The sequence below is a fragment of the Bos mutus genome, chromosome X, assembly GCF_027580195.1.
Source record: "Bos mutus isolate GX-2022 chromosome X, NWIPB_WYAK_1.1, whole genome shotgun sequence".
NCBI classification, from domain to species: Eukaryota; Metazoa; Chordata; class Mammalia; order Artiodactyla; family Bovidae; genus Bos; species Bos mutus.
In genome coordinates, this window is record NC_091646.1 from 80,960,272 (window position 1) to 80,986,568 (window position 26,297).

A 26,297-nucleotide genomic window follows, 5' to 3' on the forward strand; every position below is an offset into this window, starting at 1 on the left:
GAGTAGGTGCTCAGCAAGATAGTTCTCTTCCCCTCCTTTCACAGGTTGGATACTTCCTCTATGCCCGTGGCATCTATTCTCACCCTTCCTGGGACTGGCCTGGCTTTGCCCTGGAGCCCTCCCCGCTTCTCCACAGCGGGCCGCATTTCTGTCCTTGGGGGTGTGGGCGGAGGGTTACCTGGGCCAGGAAGCCAAGGCTAGATACATTCATTATAAGAACTCCTGTATGTACTTGGGAGGTTAGATGACAAATAGCAGGGCTCCCTTTAGTTTACTGAGGAGGGGTCAGGCCCAGAGAAGGGGAGGGTCTTTCCCAAGTCCAGATGGAAGATCGTGATTTCTAGTCCAGGCTCTTTTCCAGTCCCTAAAGCTGCATCCCTATGAAATGGACATGTTTCCAGCACCACTGATCATGTCCTGGGGCTCAGTAGAGCCTAGGAGGAATGGGAGATGCTGGCTCTTGGTTGGGGTCAGCAGGGTCCCTGGAAGCAGCAGTCAGTAAATATTTGGGGGACTTTCTTAGAGTGTGAAATGGCCACTAAGAAGGAGTAGTTTGGATGACCCCACATTTTTTTTTTTTTTTGAGGCCTTATTTCCTCCACCTTATGGATGGCCCCATTCTTAAGCAGCTGGGATCAATATCTTTGTTTTCTTCTTCACATGCACATTTAAACAAAAGCAGCAGCTGGAGCCATCTAAGCATTTGGTCCAGAATCAAATCCAATCAGACTTTTTTTGTTTCTTCTCTAGTGGACCAGGTTGGACTACCTTTGATTGTTCCCACTTCTCCCACCTTCAGCCTGATGCTTGTTTTTGTCTTCCCAAAGCTCAGCTTTTAGCAGTCAGTCAGACTTGACTGCGGAGGTGATGGCACCCCACTCCAGTACTCTTGCCTGGAAAATCCCATGGACAGAGGAGCCTGGTAGGCTGCAGTCCATGGGGTCTCGAAGAGTTGGACACGACTGAGCGACTTCACTTTCACTTTTCACTTTCATGCATTGGAGCAGGAAATGGCAACCCACTCCAGTGTTCTTACCTGGAGAATCCCAGGGACGGGGGAGTCTGGTCGGCTGCCGTCTCTGGGGTCGCACAGAGTCGGACACGACTGAAGCGACTTAGCAGCAGCAGCAGCAGCAGACTTGACTGTTGCCTTTGATGAAGTAGGGATAATAATCTTGCAGGGCAATTGTTAATAGATGGGAGTGAAACACCTGCCCCTTGCCAGACACACAGTCAGCTGTTCTCCTCTGCCTACGGAAAAAAGTGCAAACCCCTTGCCTTGACTTTGGAACGATCTCTGTAATCCACTCATTTCTTGTCTACACTTTGGTCATCCACTCACCATTTCCTGAAAAGACCTGTATGTAATTTCCAAACTCAGTATTTTACCTGTGCCTTCTCCCTGAAAGATGTACTCCCCCCACATCCCTGATGAAGGTTTTCTCACTCTTAAGAGATGGTCTTAAAGAACCCATGCCTCACAAAGTGTGCCCTTGATCACATTCTCTGGGATCCCTCGCATCAGTATCTATCTTCCCCACTAGACCATAACTGGCACAGGTGTGACACTGATCTGAATTACCTCTGTCCAGAGCATTGCCCAGCACAGTGCTTGGCATAGCACAGATGACACTAAACTTTCTGTTGATTTGAATGAATAGTTCTTTCTAAGCTAAATCTTAAAGTATCTTTGCATTGGTTGATTTATTGATTGATGCGACCTGCAAGCTTTCAGGGCCCTCTGGAGCCTCCTCGTGCTTCTCTCAGCTCTCTCCTATCTTCTCCTCCTCCTCCCTTCCTCCCTGCAGTCCCAGCACTGGGCTGTCCCTGCCCCACCCTCGCTCTCTCCCTGGAAGCTCACCATCCAGACATTGGCTCCTCACCTCCCCATTTCCCTGAGGACCTGAACACAAGGAGTTAATTGGCCACCCTCAAACGTTTTACTGTCAATCTTTTTGGAGATGTGGATGAGGAGGGATGACACATAACAAAAGACAAAGGTCCTAGAATCTCATGGAGTTCTTGTCTTTACCTAGACCAGTGGTAGCCTAGAAGTCTTTCTGTGATGATAGAAATTTCTTATACCTGTGCTATTCACTATGGTAACCCCTAGACACATGTGGCTGCTGAGCACTTGAAATGTGGTTATTTGCAACTGAAGAACTGAATTTTTAAAAATGCAAACAGCCACATGTGGATACTGGCTACCATATTGGACAGTGCAGGACAAGACTTTCAGAAGTAGACAGCCTGGGGGGATAATGCCAATACAACATAAGTGCAGGCCCAGAAGGAAGCACAGAATGTGTGGGGGTGCAAAGAAAGGGAAAACTCAACTTGGGGCAGGGGAGAGGGGTCAGGTGAGCATTTCTGGAACTGCTCCTTTAGCTGAGTCTTGAAGGGTGAGTAGGAATAAGCCTGGGAAAGAAAGGCATTTGCCAGAGGGAGCAGCATAAGCCTGGAGTTGTGTGAGTATGTTAAAATTAGTGTAATAGTGAGAAAAGAATGGGAGAGGACAGCCCAGGTGGTGGGCATGGCACATCCTAAAGGAGAGGTGGGCAGTCCTCATATCCTCATTCCTCTGTTGCCAACAGGTTTTCTCACCCAGGCCTTGGAAGCTAAAGAAAGACCAGGTGACATGTTGGGCTACATAGCATCTCTGTTATAAAGCTATTATTTTTCCCTTTGTAATGAATGATTATGTTGAGGGGAGATGCATTAACATTATGTATTTGTCTTGTTACTCCTCAAACTTTCACCCACCGGTTTTAGCATTCACTGATGATTCCTGAGGTGGCCAAATGATGTCCAATGCCATCATTCTTTACACTTGTATTAGTTGGCTCTCCAGTGTAAGGGAGAGCTTTCCCTTTTCCTACATTTATGTATCTATAGTCTCATGGACTCATGGTTGTCTATCATTTCAGTGAGTTATAACACATTAATATCATTCTTTATCTCGATGTTCAAAGTGTCCTATATTTAGCCAGCAGGAAGATGACTCCTGTGTCCTTTTGGCAGCTCTCCATCTTTCCTGAGCACTTCCTTATTTTCTGGTACCACAAGATGCTCCAGATTCATCTTATATTTTCCCTGACCCAGTCTTGGAATCAACCGCTTTTTCCAAGGAGCTCTGGTTCTTTTTGGTTGAGAATGGCATTTAGAAACCAAGATTTGGGCACTAGGTGCTTTGTTTTCAGGATTTGCTTTTTTATTTGGGAAAACTTTGAGCATCTATTGGTGATTTTCTAACTCCATCATTCTTTGAAGGAAAAGTTTTTCCTTTTCCCTCATTTTATTTATTTATATCAGTGGAATCATGGATTTTTATTTTACTCAAATTATAAACCACTACTATCATAATTCATTTGGAATTATCATTGTTTTGAATGTATCATTTTATTGTTATGCATATGTATTGAGCACATAATATACATCTCTCTATTTACCTATCTATAAATCTCCACGAACTCACATAGAGACCTTGATATCTTAAGGAGGCTCTTTTAATAACCTAGGCTAGAAATAGTCAATGGCTCTCTTGGGGAGTAGAAGATTAGAAAAAGGCATGGGGAAGAGGGGATAAATTCCAGAGCTACTTAGGATTTAGAACTTGCAACTCATACCTACTTTAGAATTGGAAGGGACCCTGTTTTAAAATCAAGAAAAGTGATGCATGAAGTCACTATGCAGTTCATCCAGAAAACATGGATGGAGTGAGTGTGGTCAAGAGCAGAGCCAAGCGTTCCAATCACTGCTCTGTACCAGTTCCATGCCAGACCCTCTCTCCCAGGTGCATGGGTGAGGCCAACTCAACCTCCAGTCCAGGGTGAGCTCCCTGCCGCTTCTCAGTTCTTAACCCTGCAGGGCCCAGACTCAGGCTGGTCCCAAGCAAGATCCAAAGATTGAGAAAGGATCCCATTTCCTGAGCACCTGTTTTGCGAAGGGCACCATTTGAGACTTTTACAGGCAGAATTGTATAGCAGTCAGACAGACTTGAACAGTTTGTACTCTGCTACTTACTAGCCATGTAACTTGGTTAAGTTTACACTACTCTGAATTTCAACCTCCTCATCTGTTATATAGGGATAACAATACCTATTTCATAGTACCTGGCTTTTGAGCAATGGCAGTTATCATGATCTCTAATCTTCATAACCACCCTGTGTGAAAGGGATTATATAGTCTCATTGGACAAATGAGAAAATCGAGGTTCAGGGAGGGGAGGTACATGGTAGATCTCAGTGGGTGAATGTCAGCTGCAGGAAAGCAGAGACCATGTCTGTCTTGGTCACCATTATATTCCCAGGGCCCAGAAAAGTACCTGGTGCATAACAGGAATTTGATAAATGTTCATGAATGAATGAACTGGGACTGACTGGGCTTCAAGGAGTCTATACAGTTTCCATTTGCCCTTCCAGAATGGTGGGTGGTGTCTGGGCTAAGAACCTTTGGGAAGGCTAAGCTGAGCTGAGACCCCAAACCTGGTCTCCTGACTCCTAATTCGTGCTCTTTGCCCTTCACTGAGCAGCCTCAAGATAGAAAGGCCGAACTTCTTTCAACCTAGGATTCAGCATATTCTTTTATCTTCTTTGTTCTCTTCACCTTCTCCTGCCTAGTTCTACTATGGTGGGAGCAAATGACAAAAGCATTTGACCAAGAGTCAGCAACTTCCTGTGTGACAATGGGCAAGTTTAATCTGTCTGGAACTTGGTTCCTCATCTACAGGTTGGGTAAATTGATCTACATCTTTCCCAAAACTGTTGCAAAGATTAAGGGAAGTAATTGGTATGAAAGAGCTATGTGGGCTGTTAAATGCTTACACATGTGAGAGACTAGTGATTTTTTTTTTTTTTTTTTTACTGTTATTACCATTACCTTTCCTAGCTTTGTTTCCTGTCCATACAGTTGTTCAGTTGGGTCACTCACCTGTGTTTCTGGTGGAGAAGGGTTGAGGTTTCCCCTGACACCTAGAAAGCTAGAAAGGAGATGTCATTTACTATATGTATTACCTGGGACAAGTTTCCTCACCAGGCAAGTAGGGGATAAAGATTCCAAGCATTCAAGGCAATCTAAGGGTTCAAGTGATAAAAAATCTGAAATCACTAGGCACAGTGCCTGGCACAAAGGAGATTCTTAATGAGTTTTGACATACTGTTTGTTGACTCTCAGGAATGAAAATAACAGTTAACAGATACTGAGGGCCTTCTATATGCTAGGTAGTATACAACAATCCTTCAAGGTAAGTATTACCATCCTCATACAACATCACTCAGTTTCAGAACCCGGGACTTACCCAAGGCCACATAACTAGAAAATGGCAGAGCTGGTGGGACTAGACGTCAGGCCTCTCTGACTACAGGGTGTGAGTTCCTACCAGTGTTCCCCACTCCCTTAGAGATGATGCCCTTAGCTCAGCAGGCAGAATGAATATACTTAACTGGGACATGGTATAGATTAGAAACATGATTAGAAACTGATAACTGAAGGAATGACACTCTCCATCCCCTTCAAACATACTCAAGCTTACAGCAGATGCTTAATATATCCAGGAAATGTTTGCAAAGAGTATATATTATTTTTAGTGAATATATATTAAGGCTGCTCAAAAATATACATTCACTTTTCTGTTTACTCAGCATTTATTTACTGCTTACCATGCCAGGCGCTAAGGATGTATAAGATCACAAGGTCCCTGCCCTTAAGGAATTCACAGTCTGATGGAGGAACACAAAATAAGCACTTAAGCAGCATGTAGTGAAAATGAAAGTTGCTCAATCATGTCCCACTCTGCAACCCAATGGACTATACAGTGCATGGAATTCTCCAGGCCCAATACTGGAGTGGGTAGCCTTTCCCTTCTCCAGGGGATCTTCCCAACCCAGGGATCCGAACCCAGGTCTCCCACACTGCAGGCGGATTCTTTACCAGCTGAGCCACCAGGGAAGCCCAAGAATACTGTAGTGGGTAGCCTATCCCTTCTTCAGGGGATCTTCCCGACCAGGAATCCAACTGGGGTCTCCTGCATTGCAGGTGGATTCTTTACCAACTGAGCTATCAGGTAAGCCCAATCAGCATGTAGAGAAGTATTCTAAAATGTGCACAGTAGGTTCTTGAACTATTTATGCTTTAGGCCCACAACTGATGAGTAACTTAGAGCTCCTCAAATGCAGTAGATGCCTGCTGCTGCTGCGGCTGCTAAGTTGCTTCAGTCATGTCCGACTCTGTGCCACCCCATAGACGGCAGCCCACCAGGCTCCCCCGTCCCTGGGATTCTCCAGGCAAGAACACTGGAGTGGGTTGCCATTTCCTTCTCCAATGCATGAAAGTGAAAAGTGAAAGGGAAATCGCTCAGTGGTGTCAGACTCTTAGCAACCCCAAGCCTACCAGGCTCCTCCGTCCATGGGATTTTCCAGGCAAGAGTACTGGAGTGGGGTGCCATTGCCTTCTCCAGTAGATGCCTGATCTATGGGCAAAGTATTGGTTTGATAGTCAAAACAGTTGCAATAAACCTATTCAGAAACTGCTCACAAACATGCACACAATGGGAGCAGAGGTACACATAGTAGATACTCAAATATAAGGAGGGGGCTATACACAATAAATAAAATCCATGCACACAAATACATAATAAGTACACTGTAGGCTCACAAGTGGGCACAGAGTAGGTACTTCAAATGGTGGGCACTGGTAGGCAATACATATGCTGTTGTTAAAATCCAATAGTTAAAATATATATACTCTCAGGCTTATTTTTGTAGGGGTACATGCCACAAATGAAAGTTGCTCAGTCGTGTCCGACTCTGCCACTCCATGGACTATACAGTCCATGGAATTCTCTAAGCCAGAATACTGGAGTGGGTAGCCTTTCCCTTCTCCAGAGGATCTTCCCAACCCAGAGATCAAACCCAAGTCTCCCACATTGTAGGCGGATTCTTTACCAATTGAGCCAGAAGGGAGGCCCACATGCCACAAATAAGGACACGATAAAAGTGTTCATTAAAATGCTGACTGACAATGACTCTTTGGAGCTAAGGATGGAAGCCCCATCTCTGAGAGGCCTCTACACGCAAACTTGGACAAATAAATATTTCCTTCCTCTCCTTGGGGCCCAGGATTCTAAAAATCCGCAATCCCCGAGAAGGGAGCAGCATCTCGGCTTCCTTTTTTCAAAGCCCCAGAGGTGTCAGAGCCTAGACCTGGGAGCTATGTATGTCTCTCGTAATCTGCGGGCCTGCAGAAGGGTCCCTTGCAATCACGGACTCGAAGCCACCTTCTGTGGCCCACACCGGAAAGACCCGGGAGGAGAGCATGTTGGGGCGGGGCTCGCGCCAGTGTTGAGGTCATCGAGTGGGTGCCAGTTTGGACCCACCACCCACCAACGCCAACTCCTCTTCCGGTCTCCCTCCGTAACGCGCATGCGCAGCACTGGCCTTTAAACGTGCACCGCCGGTCCGTCCGGAAAGAGGGACCGATTTGCTAATTTCAACTTTGTTCCTCCGCCGCTAAGGCGGACTATTTACTCTCAGTCTGGGAAGCAGTTTTAAGTTCCCGCTTCCTAATAGGGGATCCACGCCTGCCGATTCAGCTCAGTCCCCACGGGGTGATGGCTTCCTAGGGCTTGGCCTCTCTCAAGGCATACGAGGCTCGGAGGGACATCCCGCGGAGGGATCCGGTTTGTTGTGGTGAAGGGAGGGGGGGGGAGACGGTGAGAAACCAAGATGGCGGCGGCGGCACTAAAGGCCGCGGCGGTTGGGAGTTAACTGTGGTGGTGAAGGCTGTGGTAGTTGGGAGACAGCGGCAGAGTTTGGAACGAACGGAGCGGGACGAAGAGGCGATAGAGTAGCGTCAGTCTGAGCCTCTCAGAGCGCGGCAGCTACACGTCCCCTGGGCCCTCGGCGGGCGGCGGCCGCCCCGCTTAGGGCCTAGTCTCCGAGCAGTGCCTCGGCTTCGTACAGCGGCGTCCGCCATGAGTCCTTAAGGGCGGTCCGAGCCCTCCAGTCCTAGGGCGCACCATGGAGCCGGGGTCTGACGACTTTCTACCGCCGCCGGAGTGCCCGGTGTTCGAGCCTAGCTGGGCGGAGTTCCGAGACCCTCTTGGCTACATTGCGAAAATCAGGCCCATCGCCGAGAAGTCGGGCATTTGCAAGATCCGCCCACCCGCGGTAAGGCCTTGGGCCGGTGGTCGCCGGAGATGAAGAACTAGGGTAGCGGGCGGAGAGGTCCAGATCAGAGGGCAGCTCGAGGTGTGGGGAGATGGGGTGGCTAGCACCGTTGTGGATGCGGCGCGGGTCGGAGAAATGGTGCTGGGGGCAAGGGGTCTTTCGTGGTGGCCCTAAGTCAGAGACCCACTCCCACTCCATCCTTCAGGATCACTCTTAGTAAGATTCAAGAAAGGGTTGCCTAGTGGCCCCGGGGAGAGTTCACAGAGAGGTACCCCAAACATCTCTTGGTTACCCCGAACCACCTAGGTCAAGGCTGCTCTAAAGGTCTTTTCTCCCATTTACTGGCATCACTTCTCTTAATGCACGCAGTGTGGTGTAATGAAAAGATCACAGCTCTGAAGGGAGATAGACCTTCAGAACTCCACTCTGCAGTTTACCAGCTGTGTGACCTTGGTCAAGTAATGTAATTTCTCTGAGCCTGTGAAATGGGTTCCATGAATGGTTATTTCGAGAATTGGATTAAACTAGGTAGCGTCTATGTGTAGTAGGCACTAGGTAAGTGGTAATTATTGTGACTGCGAAGGTGTTTGATGTGGTCATTGGTTTGCTTCCATGTGGGTTGACTCATATTTACTCATAGCCTGCCAGGCCAATACATTTATGATAATATTCTGGGCTGGTAGACCAGTCAGGAAATCAGTCTCACAGGGAATGCTGTCTGGCTTCCCTGAGATGGGTTCAGCGAATTGTCCTTTTTTCCTAGTTGAAGGCAATATCTGGGCCTTTCCTGCCCATCACTACCCAGGCTTGATCAGTAGCTTGGGGTGGATCAGTCTTGGATCAGTCAGCTTGGGGTGGGGTATGAGTCCTTCTCAGAAGATTTCTACTCTGATCTGTCCCAGGATGTAGGAGGTGCCAGATGATAGGATATTCTTGAACCCTCAGAAACAGAATGGTTGGATGGATGGAAGTATGCCTCCTTTGGAACCCTTGATTCCCAGAGGTCAGCGACAAAGGGCGGTGTATCTGTACTCCTAGACCTGGCTTCAGGCCAGGAGAAGTCCCCCAAGCACTAGGATACACTGCCACCCTGCTAGCATCAAAGGGAAATGATATATGTTGTTCAGTCACCACTTGGGATTCAAAGGGCAGGAATTGAGTTTGGGTGTTTTTGAGCGGGTGTCTCCTGGCTGAAACCAAATGAGAAACCTCGCTGCCACCTGAGGAGGGCATAACAGGCCTCCTTATTTAACTTGGTGCTTTCTGGTGCTCAGCCATAGATCTAGGCTGGTTTCAAATGGATCCTTTGGGAGGTGTTGGGTAAGCTGATTTCTTCCTTATTGGAGCCTGGCCACATATCTCTGAGGTATCCTTGTCCATGGTGGAAAGGCTAGCAGAAAGGAGAAGCTGGAGTCTTGGGCAGCCTCGGGGAGGCATTCCCTGAAGTGACTTGGCAGGCCTGTGGGAAAGAGGCATATCTGACATAAGGAGTAGTTGAGCCTTGAATTTTGTATCCCATTTTTCTGTCTTGGACTTCTCAGGGCAGACTGGCGTTGTGCACGTGTTGTTACCCTTCCTTGGGAGACCAGGAGTAGGAAATGTGACATGTGTGTGTGTCTGTGTGTGTCTGTCTGTGTCTCCTGCAGGGGGCCTTCCTTTGTTACGCTTCTCTTCTCTACCTCAACACTGTACTTCCCTCTAACCCAGGAGATCTGGCTCTTTTTGGTTTTGTTCGGTTTTCCCCTCCTGTAGAGCTGCTCCTAGGCCTCCTTTAGAAGTCCCTCCTAGCGGGACTTCTGGCTGGAATTTAAAGCACTCACCCAAGTGGTGCTTGGGCCCAGAGTTGGAACGTTTGTAGGGGTGGGTGCTTGGAAATTGGAGGTTTGCCTAAGGAAGGGCAGGGGAAGGGTAATTTGGATTCTGAATTGCTAGGCGAGTGGCTGCCACTCTTGGGGAAGATGAGTGCAAGGAGAGTGTTGGTATTCTGGAGTAGACCCAGGGGAGCTTGGAAGGGCCTTGCTTCCTGCATCAGGTGGCCAACCATTTTATCACCATCCTGCCAATACTGACATCCTGAGTATTTGACACATGAGAATATGGGACTGAAGCCAGGATGAGGGAGCTTGTAGGTCCCAGGGAGAGCCAGGCAGGGAGACCACTGAATCTTCCTCAGCTATCTATCTGTTGTATGTACAGCTCCTGCTCTAGGATTTCAGTTCTGCCACTGTCAGGTTGCTTGATGTTGCACTTATTCTTATCTCGAACTTGATTTAGGAGGAAAGAAGGGTGCCTGGAGTTCTGGGTTTGAGCACCTTCCTACCTGGGTTACCTGCGCTGAGGGCAATGCCCTACTGATGGGAGGCAAGGGAGCATGGGGAGCCTGTCTGGACTTGAGCCATATTTTTTTAGTTTGAGTTTTTTTGTTGTTAGTTTTGTTTGTTTTTGCCCCTACTTCACGGAGTCCCATGTGTTTGCTACCTGCTTTGCAGGGGTGGGGGTGGGGATTATGTATGCATGTAAGTATGAGTCCTTTGGTCCCTTTTCTAAAAGTGTGTGTACAGAAGAGGCCAGCAGCTTTTTATTCTCTTTAACTGCCCCTCCCCTTTTCCATGTGAATGCATGTGTGAGTGAATACTGGTATCCTGGTGTAGTGTAAAGAGCCTTGGACCAGTGGTCAGAAGACAGGGGTTCTGGTCTTGGCTCTACCAGTAACTCAGCATGTTATTTTGGAGAAATTACAATTCTTTTCTGGGCCTCATTTCCCCCATTCATTAAATGAAGGCACCGGTCTAGGTTACTCCAGGTTCTTTTCACCATCCCAGCAGGAGCCAGGGTTCTAAGAAGGACTGCTGGGAGGGTGGAGGGAGGAAGGAGCATTGGGGAGGAGGCTCTTTACAGCTGCCTTTTGGGCAGGACACAACAAGCTCCAACTTGGCAGATCAGTCTCCTCTACTTTTGTTATCTTTCCTAACTTCTCTCCTCCTCCCCAAATCCTCCCAATTTTTGCTACCACAGTCAGTGGTGCATTCCAGCGCTTAGAACACCCCTCCCTCCTTCCTACTTCTTCCCCTGCCTCTTCCTGGTACTGGGCAGGTGTTTGAGAGAGGACACATAGGAAGCCTTTCTGACCAGGTGAGTATTGCAAATTCTTGCTCCTTGTTCCTTGCTCTTCCTGCAGTGTCTATCTCACTGAGAGAACGAACATTAAAGGCCCAAACTTTAAATAGCCCAAATTGGAGCTGAGCTACTCTGCAGATATATTGGGTAGTGAGGTCAGCCTTAGATGTCAAGTCTTAATGGTGATTCCTTTGAATAACATTTTCATTTGAAAACCAGTTTAATTTTTCGTATCAGTCTTATGAGGAAACCAGGGCAAGAGTTCATATTGCCACCTTACAGTTAAGGAAACAGATTCAGAAAGGTAAAAATCCCATAACTAGTAAGTAGTAGAGCTAAAATGTGAACCCACGTCTTCTGACTTCAGATCCTGTATGCTTTCCAGTACAGCACATGCCTAAGGGATGTGTGCATAGGGAAAGTTTGAAGTCAGCTGTTTTGGACCTCATTTTTCTATTTCTTAAAATTGTACCACTGTACTGTTGGAAGGGAATCAGGAGACATTTCCCAGGGTATGTGCATGGGATGTTGAGTATGGACTCGAGGTACTTCTAAAGCTCTGTTGTGAGTTGTGTTTGTATGGGTTGGGTGTTTGCCAGGTTAAAAGGTCTGGGGTGGCTAGAGGTCTGGGAAGCCATGTATGGGGTGCTGAGTTGCTTTTGGTGCCCAGCCTGGTCTTGCACTATGCTGGAATAACCTAACTCCCTTTCCCCTTCTTACCCACTCAGGACTGGCAGCCACCCTTTGCTGTTGAAGTGGACAACTTCAGGTTTACTCCCCGAATCCAGAGGCTGAACGAACTAGAGGTAAGAAGACTAGCAGCTGGTGGTGGGGTTGGGAGAATGGATACCTGAGCTCTGATCCTCTTTCCCTCCTACCTTCTCTGGCTGAGGTACTTTACCTAACTAGGCCTTTATTCTGTCTTCTGTGAAGTTGCCTGGAGGGCACGGAGAAGCTTTAGAGCTCTGAATATAAACCAGAGCAAGGGCTTTTAGTCTCCCAGATCTGATAGTCCCAAGGCTGGGGATTGTGCTTTTCCCACAAACATTTGGTACTTCTGAAACTCCCCTGTCAACTAACCCACCCTACTTAGGTCAGCAAAAGAGAAATATGAGGCTAACTGAGACCCTTTCTTGCTTGGCCAGCTGAATATGTCCTCATCTATCCAATTCATCTACAGCCCTGTGCTTCCTACCTTCCTTCCATGGTGCTTGGTAAGGTGGAAGGTGAGGTGGATGGGCAGGAACAACAAAAGAACTGGTCTCTGTGGAAGCTGGAATGGTTACAAACTTGGACAGAAGGTCAGGCAAGTAGGCTTTTCCCTCTCCCTTATGTTCTGTACAGGAAATATAGGCCCTTTGCATGGGTAAGGTGAGGTTCTCCATGGAAGACTTGAGAATGCCCCAGAGCAATGAGAGTAGATGCTCTTAAGCCAGTTCCAAGTAAAATCCTGGAGTTTCCCTTGGAAGATGTAGATTAGAAGTATGCTACATACTCCTCTCCCTCACTTTTATGTATCTTCAAGCCTTAATAGATGTCTATGGGTATGGGGCTGACTATTAGGCCCAACCAAATACCCATAACTTAAAAGGTTACTTGTCTTTTAGACTGCAGATCCTCAGCCTTGGCACTATTGACATTTTGGGCCAGGTAATTTATTGTCATGGAGGGCTGTCCTGTGCATTGTAGGATGTCTGTCATCCCTTTAGGATGTCTGTCAGCCCATTAGATACTAGAACATATTACCCTCTCCCAGTTATGGCAACCAAAAAATGTCTCTAGACATTACTTAAATGTCCTCTGGAAGGCAAAATTGCCACTTATTGAGAATCACTCTTCTAGAGTCAGTCTAGGTACTGTTCCGGTCAGGGCAAAAATCATCTTTTGTATGGGATACAAGTTCCTTAGAGAGATGGATCTGACCAGGTCTCTTGGGGTATAGGTAGGGCAAGGTGTAGCCTACCATAGGACAGGGGCAGGTTTTCTAGAGTGAGAGTGCTGGCTAATGAAGGGGCGAGGGGCAGGCATGAGGCCAAGGTTGGAAAGCTAAAGGGTTGAAGTGGAAGGATTAGGGTTCCTGGCCCCTTAGGGATTCTCATAGCAAAGGAGCCATAGGATATTCCTTTCTATGGCTAGACCTTACTTTTCCTCATCTATGAAAGAACTGTCCCTGTATCCCCCTAATGGGATCAGAGCAAAGTAATGAATGGTAAAGACTTAACCTAGTTCTCCCTAAAACTAGGCCCTCTGGCTAGGGTGAGGTGGTTATAGACTTGGGGAGCCCTTCTTGGGTCATAGATTTCAGGAACACATGGCACATGCCTTGTTCCTAGGATCTTTTGCCCACATTGGGTCCTGGGTAGGTCAGGTACCAGTGCTGCTGTGGTACACCATCTCAGTTCTTTAGGCCATTTTGTCTTTAGCATGCACTCTCACCCTTTGGCCACCATGGAACAAATTTCATGGTGCATGTGAAGAGGTGAATGTTCTTTTTCGGAGCCTTCATTCTCTGAAACATGCCTAGAGCTTAGATATAATTCTGTAGTTTCCAGAGGGCATTCACTGTTCCTGTCATAAGTCTACTCTTCTGGGGTGAGTGGACTGGGCAGTTGTTTTATTTCCCTCCTAATCAGAAAACAGGGGTCCAGAGAGTAGAACTGATTTACTCAAGACTATATAGCAGATTATTAGCAGAGGAAGAGCAAAAACTTATTTGACACTCAGGTTTCTTGGTACCTGCTATGTGACTTGAGGAAGCAGAGGCTCTGTAAGAGATGATGATACTCACACAGCCCTGTCAAGGAGACTGAGAAAGAATATATGTAAAGCTTTGGCTGTTGTGACTCAGCCTGCTCTGTTTGGGGACCTTGGGCTTCTCCTGTTGACTGGAAGATGGCAAAGATAACAGAGGTGGGTGAGGTACTACCTAGAGTTGAGGATCCAGTTCACTGGGAGAGGCCTGCTGCTCTGTAGATGAAGTGGGCTGCTCTGTATCCCTTCTCCTGCCCTAAGATTAGGCCAGAAGATGGTCAGGTACAGGGGGAGGCCAGCCTCTCTGAGCCATTTCTTCTCCAGGCCCAGACGAGAGTGAAACTGAACTACTTGGATCAGATTGCCAAATTCTGGGAAATCCAGGGCTCTTCCTTAAAGATTCCCAATGTAGAACGGCGGATCTTGGACCTCTACAGCCTCAGCAAAGTAAGAACAGGTTTTTCTCAAAAAACCTCCCCACCCCACGCCTTAATATCCTTGGTATTCTGGGGGCCACCTTGGTTTGGATATTGGATCTCTAGGCTACAGTGGAAGGGGCACAGCCTGGTAGCACACAAGCTGTCATCAGAACTTCTTGGCATCCCTTGGCTGCAATTTGAGTCTGAGTGGTGGAGGTAGGAGGGGGTAGCCTCCAGTGAAGTAAGGGGATGGAGTTGTCCTCGTTCTTTCTGTACCCACACACAGTAAATCACGTCCCTTCCTGCTTGTCCTTACAGATAGTGGTGGAGGAAGGTGGCTATGAAGCCATCTGCAAGGACCGTCGATGGGCTCGGGTGGCCCAGCGCCTCAACTACCCACCAGGCAAAAACATTGGCTCCCTGCTGCGCTCCCACTATGAACGCATCGTTTACCCCTATGAGATGTACCAGTCTGGAGCCAACCTGGTGGTAAGGATGCCAAGCCAGGGTGGGAGTAGGCTTTCTTCTGCCAGATGCAGATTTCCACACTTGCTCTTAATGGAACTGGTTCAGTGGAGTGGACTGGACATCTGGAGAGGTCCGAAAGAGATGAAGTCTGGTTGTTGGGGAGATGTTTGGAAGGAGGGATGATATAAGCAAAAGCATGAGAATTCTCAGAGTGTGTGCTGGTGTCAGTGGTAAAGACCAGTTAGGCAGGGCCTGTTGGCAGGGGAGCGGGGATGAAACCACAACTTTGGTTGCCACTGGGGGGAGGGTAGAGGGAAGTCCTTGCTATTGGGGGCTGGGGCCCCATGCCCTGACCCTTACCCTTCACCTATCCCCAGCAGTGCAACACACGTCCATTTGATAATGAGGAGAAGGACAAGGAATATAAACCTCACAGTATCCCCCTTCGACAGTCTGTGCAGCCCTCCAAGTTCAACAGCTATGGCCGGCGAGCCAAGAGACTGCAGCCTGATGTGAGTGCTTCCCTACTTTTAACAGAACTTGAGGGGTGAAGAGAGTTCTTTCCCTCTGACCAAGACTCTTCCCTGTTCCAATCTCCCTTCTCTTGGTTCTCTGAGTTCTGAAAAGTAGTGTGCCTCTTTCTGGCTTCACTCTTGCTCTTCCTCTACTCTCAACTGAGCTTCTGAGCTGGGTTTTGATCTCTTTGCATAATATCTTCCCTGTGTCTGCTGTTCTTGCCTGCCTTGTTCCTTTCCTGACTCACTCACTCTGCTTAGAGGAGAAGAACTCTCTTTCTCCTTACACCTATATTCTAGCCTCAGAAAGAAGCTTATATGCCAGCATTCTTCTGGGCATTGGGGCTACAACAGGAAAGAAGATGGACACTGTCCCTGGGCTCACCAAAGCATGTAATTTACCAGACCATGTTAGTCTCTGCCATTTATTGGTAGTGTCAGATACTTAGATTTTTTTATGTATATCTTTCTCAAGCCCCTTGTAACTGTGAGATAGGAGTTAATATTCTCATTTTACAGTTGGAAAAACTGAGATCCATCTTAATTCCATTCCAGGAGAGGGATGAGGAGGGAGCTCACTTACCCTCAGTCTCCAAAAAGCAATCTAAATTCTTGCCGTGGCCCACCTGTGCTTCAGGCCTGATATGAACTAGTCAGGACTATGATACAGTCCAGGCTGTTCTTTTAGAATGCGGCAACCTGCAATCTTGATTCATTTCCTTCTTTCCTCCTAGCCGGAACCCACAGAAGAAGACATTGAAAAGAATCCTGAGCTAAAGAAGCTGCAGATCTATGGGGCAGGCCCCAAGATGATGGGCCTAGGCCTCATGGCCAAGGATAAGACTCTGCGGAAGAAAGGTGAGGCCTGACAGGCTGGGGAAGTGTGAAGAATGGCCTCACCTGGGGAGAGGAGGCGGGGCCCTAACTGTTCAGACTTGTACTTTAGAGCTATTCTCTCTCCCAGATAAGGAAGGGCCCGAGTGTCCCCCTACTGTAGTGGTGAAGGAGGAGTCAGGCGGGGACATGAAGGTGGAGTCAACCTCACCCAAGACCTTCCTGGAGAGCAAGGAGGAGCTGAGTCACAGCCCAGAGCCCTGCACCAAGATGACCATGAGGCTCAGGAGGAACCACAGCAATGCCCAGTTTGTAAGGACCCAGCCCTGACTTCCTAATGCTCTGCTTCTCATCCCTTCAATGAGCATTTCCCCAGCATGGCACTGGACCAGGTTGCATTAAACAGAAAAGTGGGCCTGGTGGGCCCTGCCCTCAGGTAGCTCACTTAATTGGGGAAACAAGGCCAGCTCACATGGAACAAAGAACAGGAAAGGGTGATCAAGTGCTGTTAACATGAAGTGCTGGAAGGGTGCAGAGAAGGAGACTCCCTCTCCATTGTTTCAGGATAAAGGCTAAGCTCCTCATTACCATGCATGATCCAGTCGCAGCAGACCTCTAGCCTCATTCCCCAGCACTGCCCACCTTACTTCTCTGCTATAGCCACACTGAACTGCTTGTAGGTATGTTTGTTTTTTCCCTGAGACGTGCCATGCTTTCTTGCCCCATCCTTTGCACATGCTGTTTCTTCTGCCTGGAAGTTTCCCCCTGTTCTCTGCACCATTGCCAAATCTCAGTTTGCCTTCAGATTTCAGTTAGTTTCAAGTGTTACCTTTTCAGTGAAGTTCTTCCTCAAGGCTGTTCCTCATCTCCAGCTGATTTGTATGCTTCCTCCTCTAGGTTTCCATAGTACCCTTTTATGGGGAGCTGTTGGCAGTTTCTACACTGCCTTTTAATTTTTATGAACTTGTGCTTCTGGACTATTGTATGCCTTTAGAAGGAGGATACCGTGTCTTACTTATCTCTGTACCATAGAGTCTGGCATAGTGTTGAACACCTAAGTGTTCAGTAAATGTTTATTGAATGAATAAAAATGGGGAATTCAGCCCTGAATCATAAAGACTCTGCTCTCACATCTCTACCAGTTAGTTTATTTGGGGAGATTCTTGCTTGCAGTTTAACTCCTGAGCTAGCATGACTAACCTGTACAAGGCTATGAATGATCCAGCCATCAAGCACGGTGGGTTTCTAACAGAGATCTCTGTGGACTAAGATACTGTCTGGAGGAGTATTACGTTTGAAAGGCTGGACGGGGCTTGGGTTGATGAACTGTTGCCTCCCTCCCCTGGCAGATTGAGTCATATGTGTGCCGAATGTGTTCGCGAGGGGATGAGGATGACAAGCTCCTGCTGTGTGATGGCTGTGATGACAACTACCACATCTTCTGCTTGTTGCCTCCTTTGCCTGAGATTCCCAAGGGTGTCTGGCGGTGTCCAAAGTGTGTCATGGCGGTAAGGACTTCCCAGCCCCAATCTGTGTCTGCCTCATAGGCTGTCCTTGCCTTCCTTCATCTGGTCTTATTGAAAGCAGCCTCCTAGCTCAGCCACAGTCTTATGTTTTGGGTCCCTGAGGTTGGGCTAGGTTGGGCAGAGCTTTGGGAGAAAGAAGAGGAGGACATTCAGCCTGTGTTCTCTGGAAGCTCTCAGACCACCTGGGGAGGTGAGATTCATAATTAGATTGTATATGATGACATATAATCAAATGTTAAATTGTGTGTTAGAAATTCAGATGTAGAAGTTCAGAGGAGAGGAAAGTGACTAAGAGTAGTAATCAGGGAAGGTGTCAGCAATTAGATTTGGAGGACAGGAATATGAATAAAAAAATGTCCTTTTGATTTTCAAGTTTTTTATTTTTTATTTCTTTTCGAAAGCTCTATTGTAATAGTCTGGTGTATTTTCTTCTCATCTTTTCATTGTTGCGTATATATAACTATCTTTAACAGGTTTGGGATCATACTGTGTACTTTCATTTGTTACTTTATAATCATTTTTCTGTATTATTCATGAGTATGATTTCTTGTAAAGGGTTCATCATGTGGGTATAATATTTATTAGTTATTTTCCTTCTGTTGTGATAATTAAATTGGTTTACACTGTTGTAGACTTCAGTTACAAGCGTTGGGCAGACTTTCTAGACTGGGGGATGGAGGAGTTCAGGAGTAAGGCTATGTGGGGATAATGTACCTAGTGCAAGAGAGGCAGTGAGGAGAGCACCTGAAGCAGCAGTGAGGGCTAAGAGGCCTGGTAAGTCTGCCAGTTTCATTTCATGAGCCTTTTACCTTGATCCAAATTCTGGGTTGCTCGTCTGCATCTTTCCCTGGCTTTCTGGGAGAGTAGATGTTGATAGTCTCTCACCCTGTCAGCTGTGGTCATAGTGTCCAGGTATGCATGTGCACGTGGACACACACACACACTCACACGAGGAAAGAGACTGGGGCAGTGTAACGCCTTGGTAGTGGTGGGGATTCCTTTAGGGAGGAGTTTGAATGCCAACAGTATCATAGACAACAAAGATTGTCAGGTCTACTTAGCTCTCTTCTTTAAGTGGTCTTGGGCCGGTGAACCAGGTTGACATTTAGATTTCAGACATGAGCAGAAGGTGCGTCTGCCTCGGGTACATACAACTCTCATCTAAAACCATGAATATAAGTACAAAATGAGTTAGACATATGTCCTGTTTTATGAGACAGTCTAAAGAGCAGAAAGTGTGGAGTTTGACACTAAGGGTTGGTGCCTTTGTTTCCCATCCTCCGAGCTACTGGAATATTCGGTGTTGTTTTCTCAGGCCTGTAGTTCCAGTCTCGGCATAAAAATTTCTCTAAGCATCCTGTATAAACTCACATTTTGTCTTGAAAGAAAGATAGTGACAGAAGAGAATGGGGTAGCATATTAAATCAGAGCCCATGGTTTAGATAGTCAAGTCCTGAAGGAAGAGAAGATAAAAGCATGGTAGAAGTGCATGTGAGGAGTGAAGAGACTAACTGCACTGAAGTACTAGGAGAAAAACATAGAGCTATGATGTGAGACCTGCTTCAGGGGCCTTAAGTACAAACCTAGGGCTGTTCTCCCTCCTGATTCCTACCCCATATTCCAGCTCAGCTTTTGGGGATTCTCCACCTCTTTGCCTCTACCTTGGTGACATGTTCTCCTTTGGGTTTCAGGAGTGTAAGCGCCCCCCTGAAGCCTTTGGCTTTGAGCAGGCTACCCGGGAGTACACTCTGCAGAGCTTTGGCGAGATGGCTGACTCCTTTAAAGCCGATTACTTCAACATGCCCGTACACGTAGGTGATGGAGGGCTGGGGTAGTGTCAGGGCTAGGTTCATAGGTGTCTGATGGTCTATAGCTCGCCTGGGTCAATGGGGCCAGGATATGATGAGCCACAGTCATCAGCTACCCCTGTTCCTTTAGATGGTACCCACAGAACTTGTGGAGAAGGAATTCTGGCGGCTGGTGAATAGCATTGAGGAAGATGTAACTGTTGAGTATGGGGCTGACATCCATTCCAAAGAATTTGGTAGCGGGTTCCCCGTCAGTGACAGTAAGCGGCACCTAACCCCTGAGGAGGAGGTGAGTAGATGATTCATGGTTATATTCAGCTGTGTGACTTAGGCAAGTCCTTCAGTATCTGAAAGACCCAGTATCTCTATAGGAAGGGGACTGTTATCCCTGCCTTATGTGTTGCTATGAGATTTAGATGGGATGATGTGTGTAAAGAGCACAGCCTAGTATCTTGCGTGGCATCTCCAGTCATGAGATTGGCTATTTTTTGTCTGTAGAATGGGAGTAGTATCCATTTCACAAATTTTATAAGAATTAAATGAGAAGGTATTTGAAGTACCTGTCAGAGTACCTGGCTCATTCATAAGAAGTGTTCAGGGACTGGGATTGTAAGTGCAGGAAATAAAGAGGCCCTAGGCCTGTATCACAAGGAGGGTACATTTTGGTCCAGAGCAGGGGCTTTTAACTTGCAGATACTTTTGTGAGTGGGCACATCTATAAATTTTCCTAAAATTGAAGTAAAGTGAAGTGAATCGAAATTTTGTCTATGCATTTGAGGGAGGCAGGGGGAAGAACATCTGTAATATTTTTTAGACATTTCAGAAAGGTCTATGACCTCAAAATTAAGGTTCCCTGGAATAAAGAACTCAGCACCTTAGCAAAACTCTCTTTTCCACAAATACCTGACCTATCAGGAGTATGCTACGAGTGGTTGGAACCTGAATGTGATGCCAGTGTTGGAACAGTCTGTACTGTGCCACATCAATGCAGATATCTCTGGCATGAAGGTGCCCTGGCTCTATGTGGGCATGGTCTTCTCGGCCTTTTGTTGGCATATTGAGGATCACTGGAGTTACTCCATTAACTACCTCCACTGGTGAGTGGGGTCCTGGGCAGCCAAGGAAGCATTCAGGGTGGGCTCTTTGAGTGCCCACTCTACGTGTCCCCTTTCTTTTTGGCCAGGGGTGAGCCGAAGACCTGGTATGGGGTACCCTCCCTTGCAGCAGAACATTTGGAAGAGGTGATGAAGAAGCTGACACCTGAGCTCTTTGATAGCCAGCCTGACCTTCTGCACCAACTTGTTACCCTCATGAATCCCAACACCCTCATGTCCCATGGTGTGCCGGTGAGTGCCTAGGAAATGGGCAAAGAATAGGAATGAGTTAGTGATGTCCTGTATGGTGGTGGTGGTGGTCATTGTCTAGAATATACCCCCATGCCTTTCTCATTCTTACTGTCTCTTAATCAGACTGTAGGTTTGATGGAAATAATAGTGCTTAGAGATGGTGTGATGGTGAGCCACCTCGGCCAGATGTTTCAGGGCAACGCCTTAGGGGTGGATTCCACCAGTAGAAGAGGGAAATGAAGGAAGGACTGGGCAAGACAAGTCTCCTTACTGTTAAGGGCACACATCATTGTCATTCACCTCCTATTGATCATAATTTAGTCACATGGCCACATATAGTTGTGAGAAAAACTGGAAAATCTGATTTTTATTAAGGATGGTCATGTACCAGCTACAAATTGGAGGTCATGTTATTATGGAAGAGGGTGAGAATGGATATAGGGGGACAACTAGCAGTCACTGCTATACTTTCCATATTGTGACCCATCTTGGAGAAGTGAGTAGGTCTGTTTACTTATTTAACAGGTCAGAGTTCTGTGGTGGTAATTACTTTGCAAATACATAAGTGTATCACATCAAAATGTTGTGCACCAACAGGTTATATGTCAGCCGTATCTCAATAAAGTTGGTGGGGAGTGGGGGGAATTAAGCTAAAAAAAAATGCCAATATCTTTCAGCATTTAAAAAAAAAAAAGCTGAACTCAGACTCCTGGCTTGTCCTATTCTCCTCCTCTGTAGTCTTCTCTCCCACTCTGGGTACACATCCTGGCTTACCTCTAAGGGGCTTTATATTCCTGGGAATTTCTAATGTTGATTAGCATCAGCCAGTTTTCTGGTATGGGTCTTAAAATAACCAGATCAGTAGTCCTGTAGGAATAGGATTGAGTACATCTTCCACCTCTGCTTCAGTCTTACTCATTCTGTGGTTATACTTCTCCCCACTCCCTTCACCTCACCACTTCCCCTACACACACACCCCCACACCCCAGCCTTAGCTACCCTGCCACTTACTCTGATGTATGGGACATGGTAGACAGTCAGTACATACTGAATTAATCTCCTTGAAATTCCTGGTCACCTGAACAGCAGGTCTTTGGACTAGGTCAGTGGTTCTCACCAGAATTTCTTGCCTTCAGCTTGTTTTACTATACTATATAATCTGCAAGTGATACTTTTACACATTTTAGTGGTACTTAGCTAAGGATTGAGATACCTAGGAAATTAGAGGAAATGAATTCTGCAACAGTTCAGGTCACCTTCCTCCACTTGGGGGAGGTTGGGGGGGGGGTTACATTTTCCCTCTCTGCCTCACCCCATTTGAAAATGACTGGGCTCAAGGTGTGGAAATGATCAAGGGCATTTCAAGTTATGCTCTTTGCAAGTAGACATTGAGTCTGACCTTTCCTCAGACTACTTCCTGATTCACAGCATCCTTTCTTTCCCACAATGTCAAGAATTGTACGAGTAGGAGAGGATTCTCCTTAAGGATTCAGACAGCTAAGATGCATATATATGTGTGTGTGTATATATATATATATATATATATATATAGCTATTCAATCCTTGCCTCTTGTTTAAAAAAGTCTTATCACAGACTCTTAAACATGTGCTCTTTGCATCCACCTCCATAGCATTTCTTCTGCTCATAGCCCCCCAGCTTCTCTGGCCAACTGCTGTTTCACCACCTCACCCTCTGTCTGCCCTGCCACTCCTATAGGTAGTTCCCAGCATCTCCAGGCTCTTTGGACTTGGCAGTATCCCCTCCATCAAGACATCTGATTTTTCATATTCACATGTTGGCAAACTAGAATTTAGCCAGCTGGAGCTCCCTCAGCCATCTTTGGTTGCCCCCACCCTACCCGCTACCACCTTACCCATCTTCCCCTTTGGTGAGAGAAGGCTATTTCTTTTTATAGATAAAAGATATATAGTATAAGTATTTTTATTATAAAAGAAACAGCACCCCCCTTTCAAAAAAAAAAAAGGAAATACAAAGGTCACCTCTATTTTCCTCCACATTTTGTTGTTTCCACCTGTTTTTTATGTAAATTTTGACATAACAGTAATCAGTGTATGGATTTTTATAATCTCTTTTGTTAAGTTTGATCATCTAGAATGGCTTTGTCCAGCTTGATAGCCACTAGCCACATGTGGCTGTTGAGCACTTGAAACATGAGTAGTCATAACTGAAATGTATTTAAAGTATAAAGCACATGTTGGATTTCAAGGTGTAATATGAAACAGTTTAAAATATCTCACTAATACTTCTGTATACCAGTTACACATTAAAATGATATTGTAGATATAGTAAATAAAATATATTGAAGTTAATTTTACTTTTTTAACGTGGCTATTAGAGAATTTGAAAAGTATTTGTGTGGCTGGCATATTTCTGTTGGACAGTGCTGGTTTAGAATGATTTTTGCTTCCTCACCATGAACTATTCATACCATCTTTTTTGAAATACAACTTTATTGCAGTATAATTTACATACCATAAAAATCATGCATTTTAAATGCACGATTCAGTGAATCTACAAAGTTGTGCTACCATTACTTTATTCCAGTTTTAAAACATTTCCATCACCCCAAAAGGATCCTGTGTACCCTTTTGCGGTCACTCTCCATTCCAACCCCTAGTCTCAAGCAACCACTAATTGACTGACTCTAAAAATTTGCTTTTTCTAGACAGTTCATATAAATGGAATAATATGTGGTCTTTGTATATCCGGCTTTTCATTTAGCATAATGTTTTTGAGGTTCATCTGTGTTAGAGCTTGTTTCAGAACTACCTTTTTAAGGTGGACTAATATTATATTGTATGGATATGCTAAATTTTGTTTGTCTATTCACCAGTTGATGGACTTTGGGGTCATTTTTTTAATAGCTGCAGAATGTGAGGAAAGTTTTTTAAAAAAAACTGTATAGGAAGAAAATAGTAAAGTGACATTGCCAAAATGAGGGTACAGGAGCATTAGGTTTTATTTCTGGCTCTGCTACTTGAGGCTTTTCTAGGACTCAGTTTTCACATCTATAAAATCAAGGCTGGGACTAGATCATTCAACAGATACTGCTGGAACTCCCTGTGTGCAAGGCCTCTGGTCAACACCCTGAAAGTAAATAAACCAATCCCTGCCTTTGGTCGTGTGTAGTTGAGTAGAGGACAGAGATGAGTAAACAACTGGAATAAAATATTATTAGGGGTGTTACAGAAGAAAAACAGACTGGGTCATTAGGAAGTTGAGGGAGGGAGGGGTCAGGAAAGTATTTGTAGAAGTGGCGACACTTGAAGGAAGAGTAAGAGTTTGTCTATTGGGGCCATGGCTTTATCATGTAGATATGAGGATTTGAGTGAGAGGTTCTCAACAGGGACATTACATGATCAGATTTGCATTTTGGTTGGGGAAGACAATTCTGGTTGATAATGGGGGCCAGTGCGGCAGTACAAGCAGTAAATACTGATATTGTCTCTAAGTAGGCATAGATTTGAGAAGAAAATGTATTGGAGGTAGGAGCTGATACATGACCTGAATAAATTTGGAGATTCAATATTGTTAGGATGCTGATTCTCTCCACATTAATCTAGAATCCTAGCAGAGGAATTGTGTTGAAGGCTATAAACCTTTTAGGTTCTTAGTATATATTAGCAATTTTGCTTTCTAGAGAGAAGTTATTGGTCCCCATACCTGCACTGTACTTATTTCAGTGTGTCTTCATCAGCGTTAAATGTTTGTCTTAAAAAACTTTGTAAGACTTCTTGGTAATGGTGGCAAACTAAACATACACATGGCTACTTCCATTCCTTATTGAAACTTCACTTAAATGACACAAAGGGATTTTTTTTTTAAGGTAAAAAAAATCACAATGATGGGGAAAACAAGAGACAATGAAAAAATTCTTGAAACTAGGAAACAGGAAAACTGAAACTTAAATCAGTACCTGGAACATCTGCGAATCAATCTGAAAGCCGTGGGAACCTCACCCACACTAGGTAGCGGGAAATGTGACCCTCCCTCACTAGCAAAAGATTGTGAGGTGTACTTTTGAAATTGATCTCTGGATTGAGGTCTTTTAGGTACAATTGAGGTATAGTGAAAATACTAGAATTCATTGTATACTTACTGAATGTTGAGGTTCCCAGCCATCTTCCTCCACTTGACGCTTAGAACACTGGTAGCCAAACCTTTTTTCTTCGGGCACAGAATATGGGTGAGTTTTCTCTGGGGACTCTTAACTGGCTCAGAAGGAAAGACCTAGAGTTTCCCAAACTAAGTGGCTTTACCCTACAGTGAAGCTCACAGTTGACAAACTTCATCTCAGTACTCAGAACTTCTATTCAGTCTTTTCCTTTCTTACTTTTGAATATAAGTAGATAACCGAGAAAACTCTAGAACAAAGTAGAACCAAATGGTAAAAAAGCAGTTTGAACAGAGGGTAGGCTGGGAGAAATAAACTTCAAAAAGAAAAGGAAAAGAAACCTCATTAAAACTTTCAGAGATGAGCATATGTTGCAAACATAAAATAAGAACAAGATGCTATTTTAAAAGAACATGCTAAGAACAAAAAAGAGCTCTTGGAAATTAAAATTAATGATAACAAAAGTGGAAAACTAAATAAAAAGCATAGAAGATAAACAGTTAAGGATATCTCCCAGAAAATAGAATAAAAAGTTAAAGGCAGAAAAAGCTAGAGAAAATCAGAGAACTTTTTCTGGTAGTTCAATATTCAATAATTCTCTCTGAAAAGAGAATAAATGAAAACTGAAAGGATCAAATTATTAATGAAATTGTTTAAGAAAATTGCCCTCAACTACGAGAGTCTCCAGAATCAAAGGGCCTACCCAGTACATGAATGAGAATAGATCCACACCAAGGTATATCTGGTGAATTTTCACAAACACTGGGACCAGAAAACTCGTACAAGCTTTCTGAGAGAAAACTGGTTTCATTCAAAGCATTACAGATCAGAATGGCTTCAAACTTTCAAAAGCAACACTGGAATCCAGAACACTAGAACCATGCCTTCAAAATGATTTTCAACTTAGAATTTTATATGTGCCGTCAAATTATCAAATGTGAGAGTAGAATAGAGATATTTTTCTAAATTCTTCCCACTGTTTCTCAGGAAGCTGTTGGATGATGTGCTTAATTAACCACAGCAAAGGAACAAACCAAGAAAGAGGAAGACATGGGATCTAGGAAACAGGAAATCTGTCATGGGAGAGTGACAATCCAGGGAGGGCAGCTGGTCCCAATTGTAACAGATCATAAGGCTCTATCAGAGATTGCTACAGAAAGGTGAAAAGTGATAGAGTTTTACATTTGTCAAAAAGGTTGGGATTAACGTACT

The 26,297-nt window shown here is 45.4% G+C and overlaps 1 protein-coding gene across 14 annotated transcripts in view; it reads left to right on the forward strand.

The window, feature by feature from the left end:
* Window positions 1-7,682: 7,682 nt before the first annotated feature.
* Window positions 7,683-26,297, forward strand: part of KDM5C (lysine demethylase 5C) — a 30,980-nt gene continuing 12,365 nt past the window's right edge. For 2 of the 14 annotated variants that reach the window (XM_070366335.1, XM_070366337.1), the window contains exons 1-13: window positions 7,683-8,165; window positions 12,011-12,088; window positions 12,428-12,583; window positions 14,358-14,480; window positions 14,771-14,941; window positions 15,298-15,432; window positions 16,170-16,293; window positions 16,400-16,581; window positions 17,619-17,777; window positions 19,487-19,606; window positions 19,734-19,892; window positions 20,519-20,700; window positions 20,787-20,949. In XM_070366335.1, the coding sequence (XP_070222436.1) occupies window positions 8,016-8,165; window positions 12,011-12,088; window positions 12,428-12,583; window positions 14,358-14,480; window positions 14,771-14,941; window positions 15,298-15,432; window positions 16,170-16,293; window positions 16,400-16,581; window positions 17,619-17,777; window positions 19,487-19,606; window positions 19,734-19,892; window positions 20,519-20,700; window positions 20,787-20,949 (1,902 nt within the window). In that variant the 5' untranslated portion in view covers window positions 7,683-8,015. Of the gene's footprint in view, window positions 8,166-12,010; window positions 12,089-12,427; window positions 12,589-14,357; window positions 14,481-14,770; window positions 14,942-15,297; window positions 15,433-16,169; window positions 16,294-16,399; window positions 16,582-17,618; window positions 17,778-19,486; window positions 19,607-19,733; window positions 19,893-20,518; window positions 20,701-20,786; window positions 20,950-26,297 lie in introns of those variants that run through there. The other 12 variants (XM_070366338.1, XM_070366339.1, XM_005888469.3 and 9 more) reach the window with 9 other exon arrangements.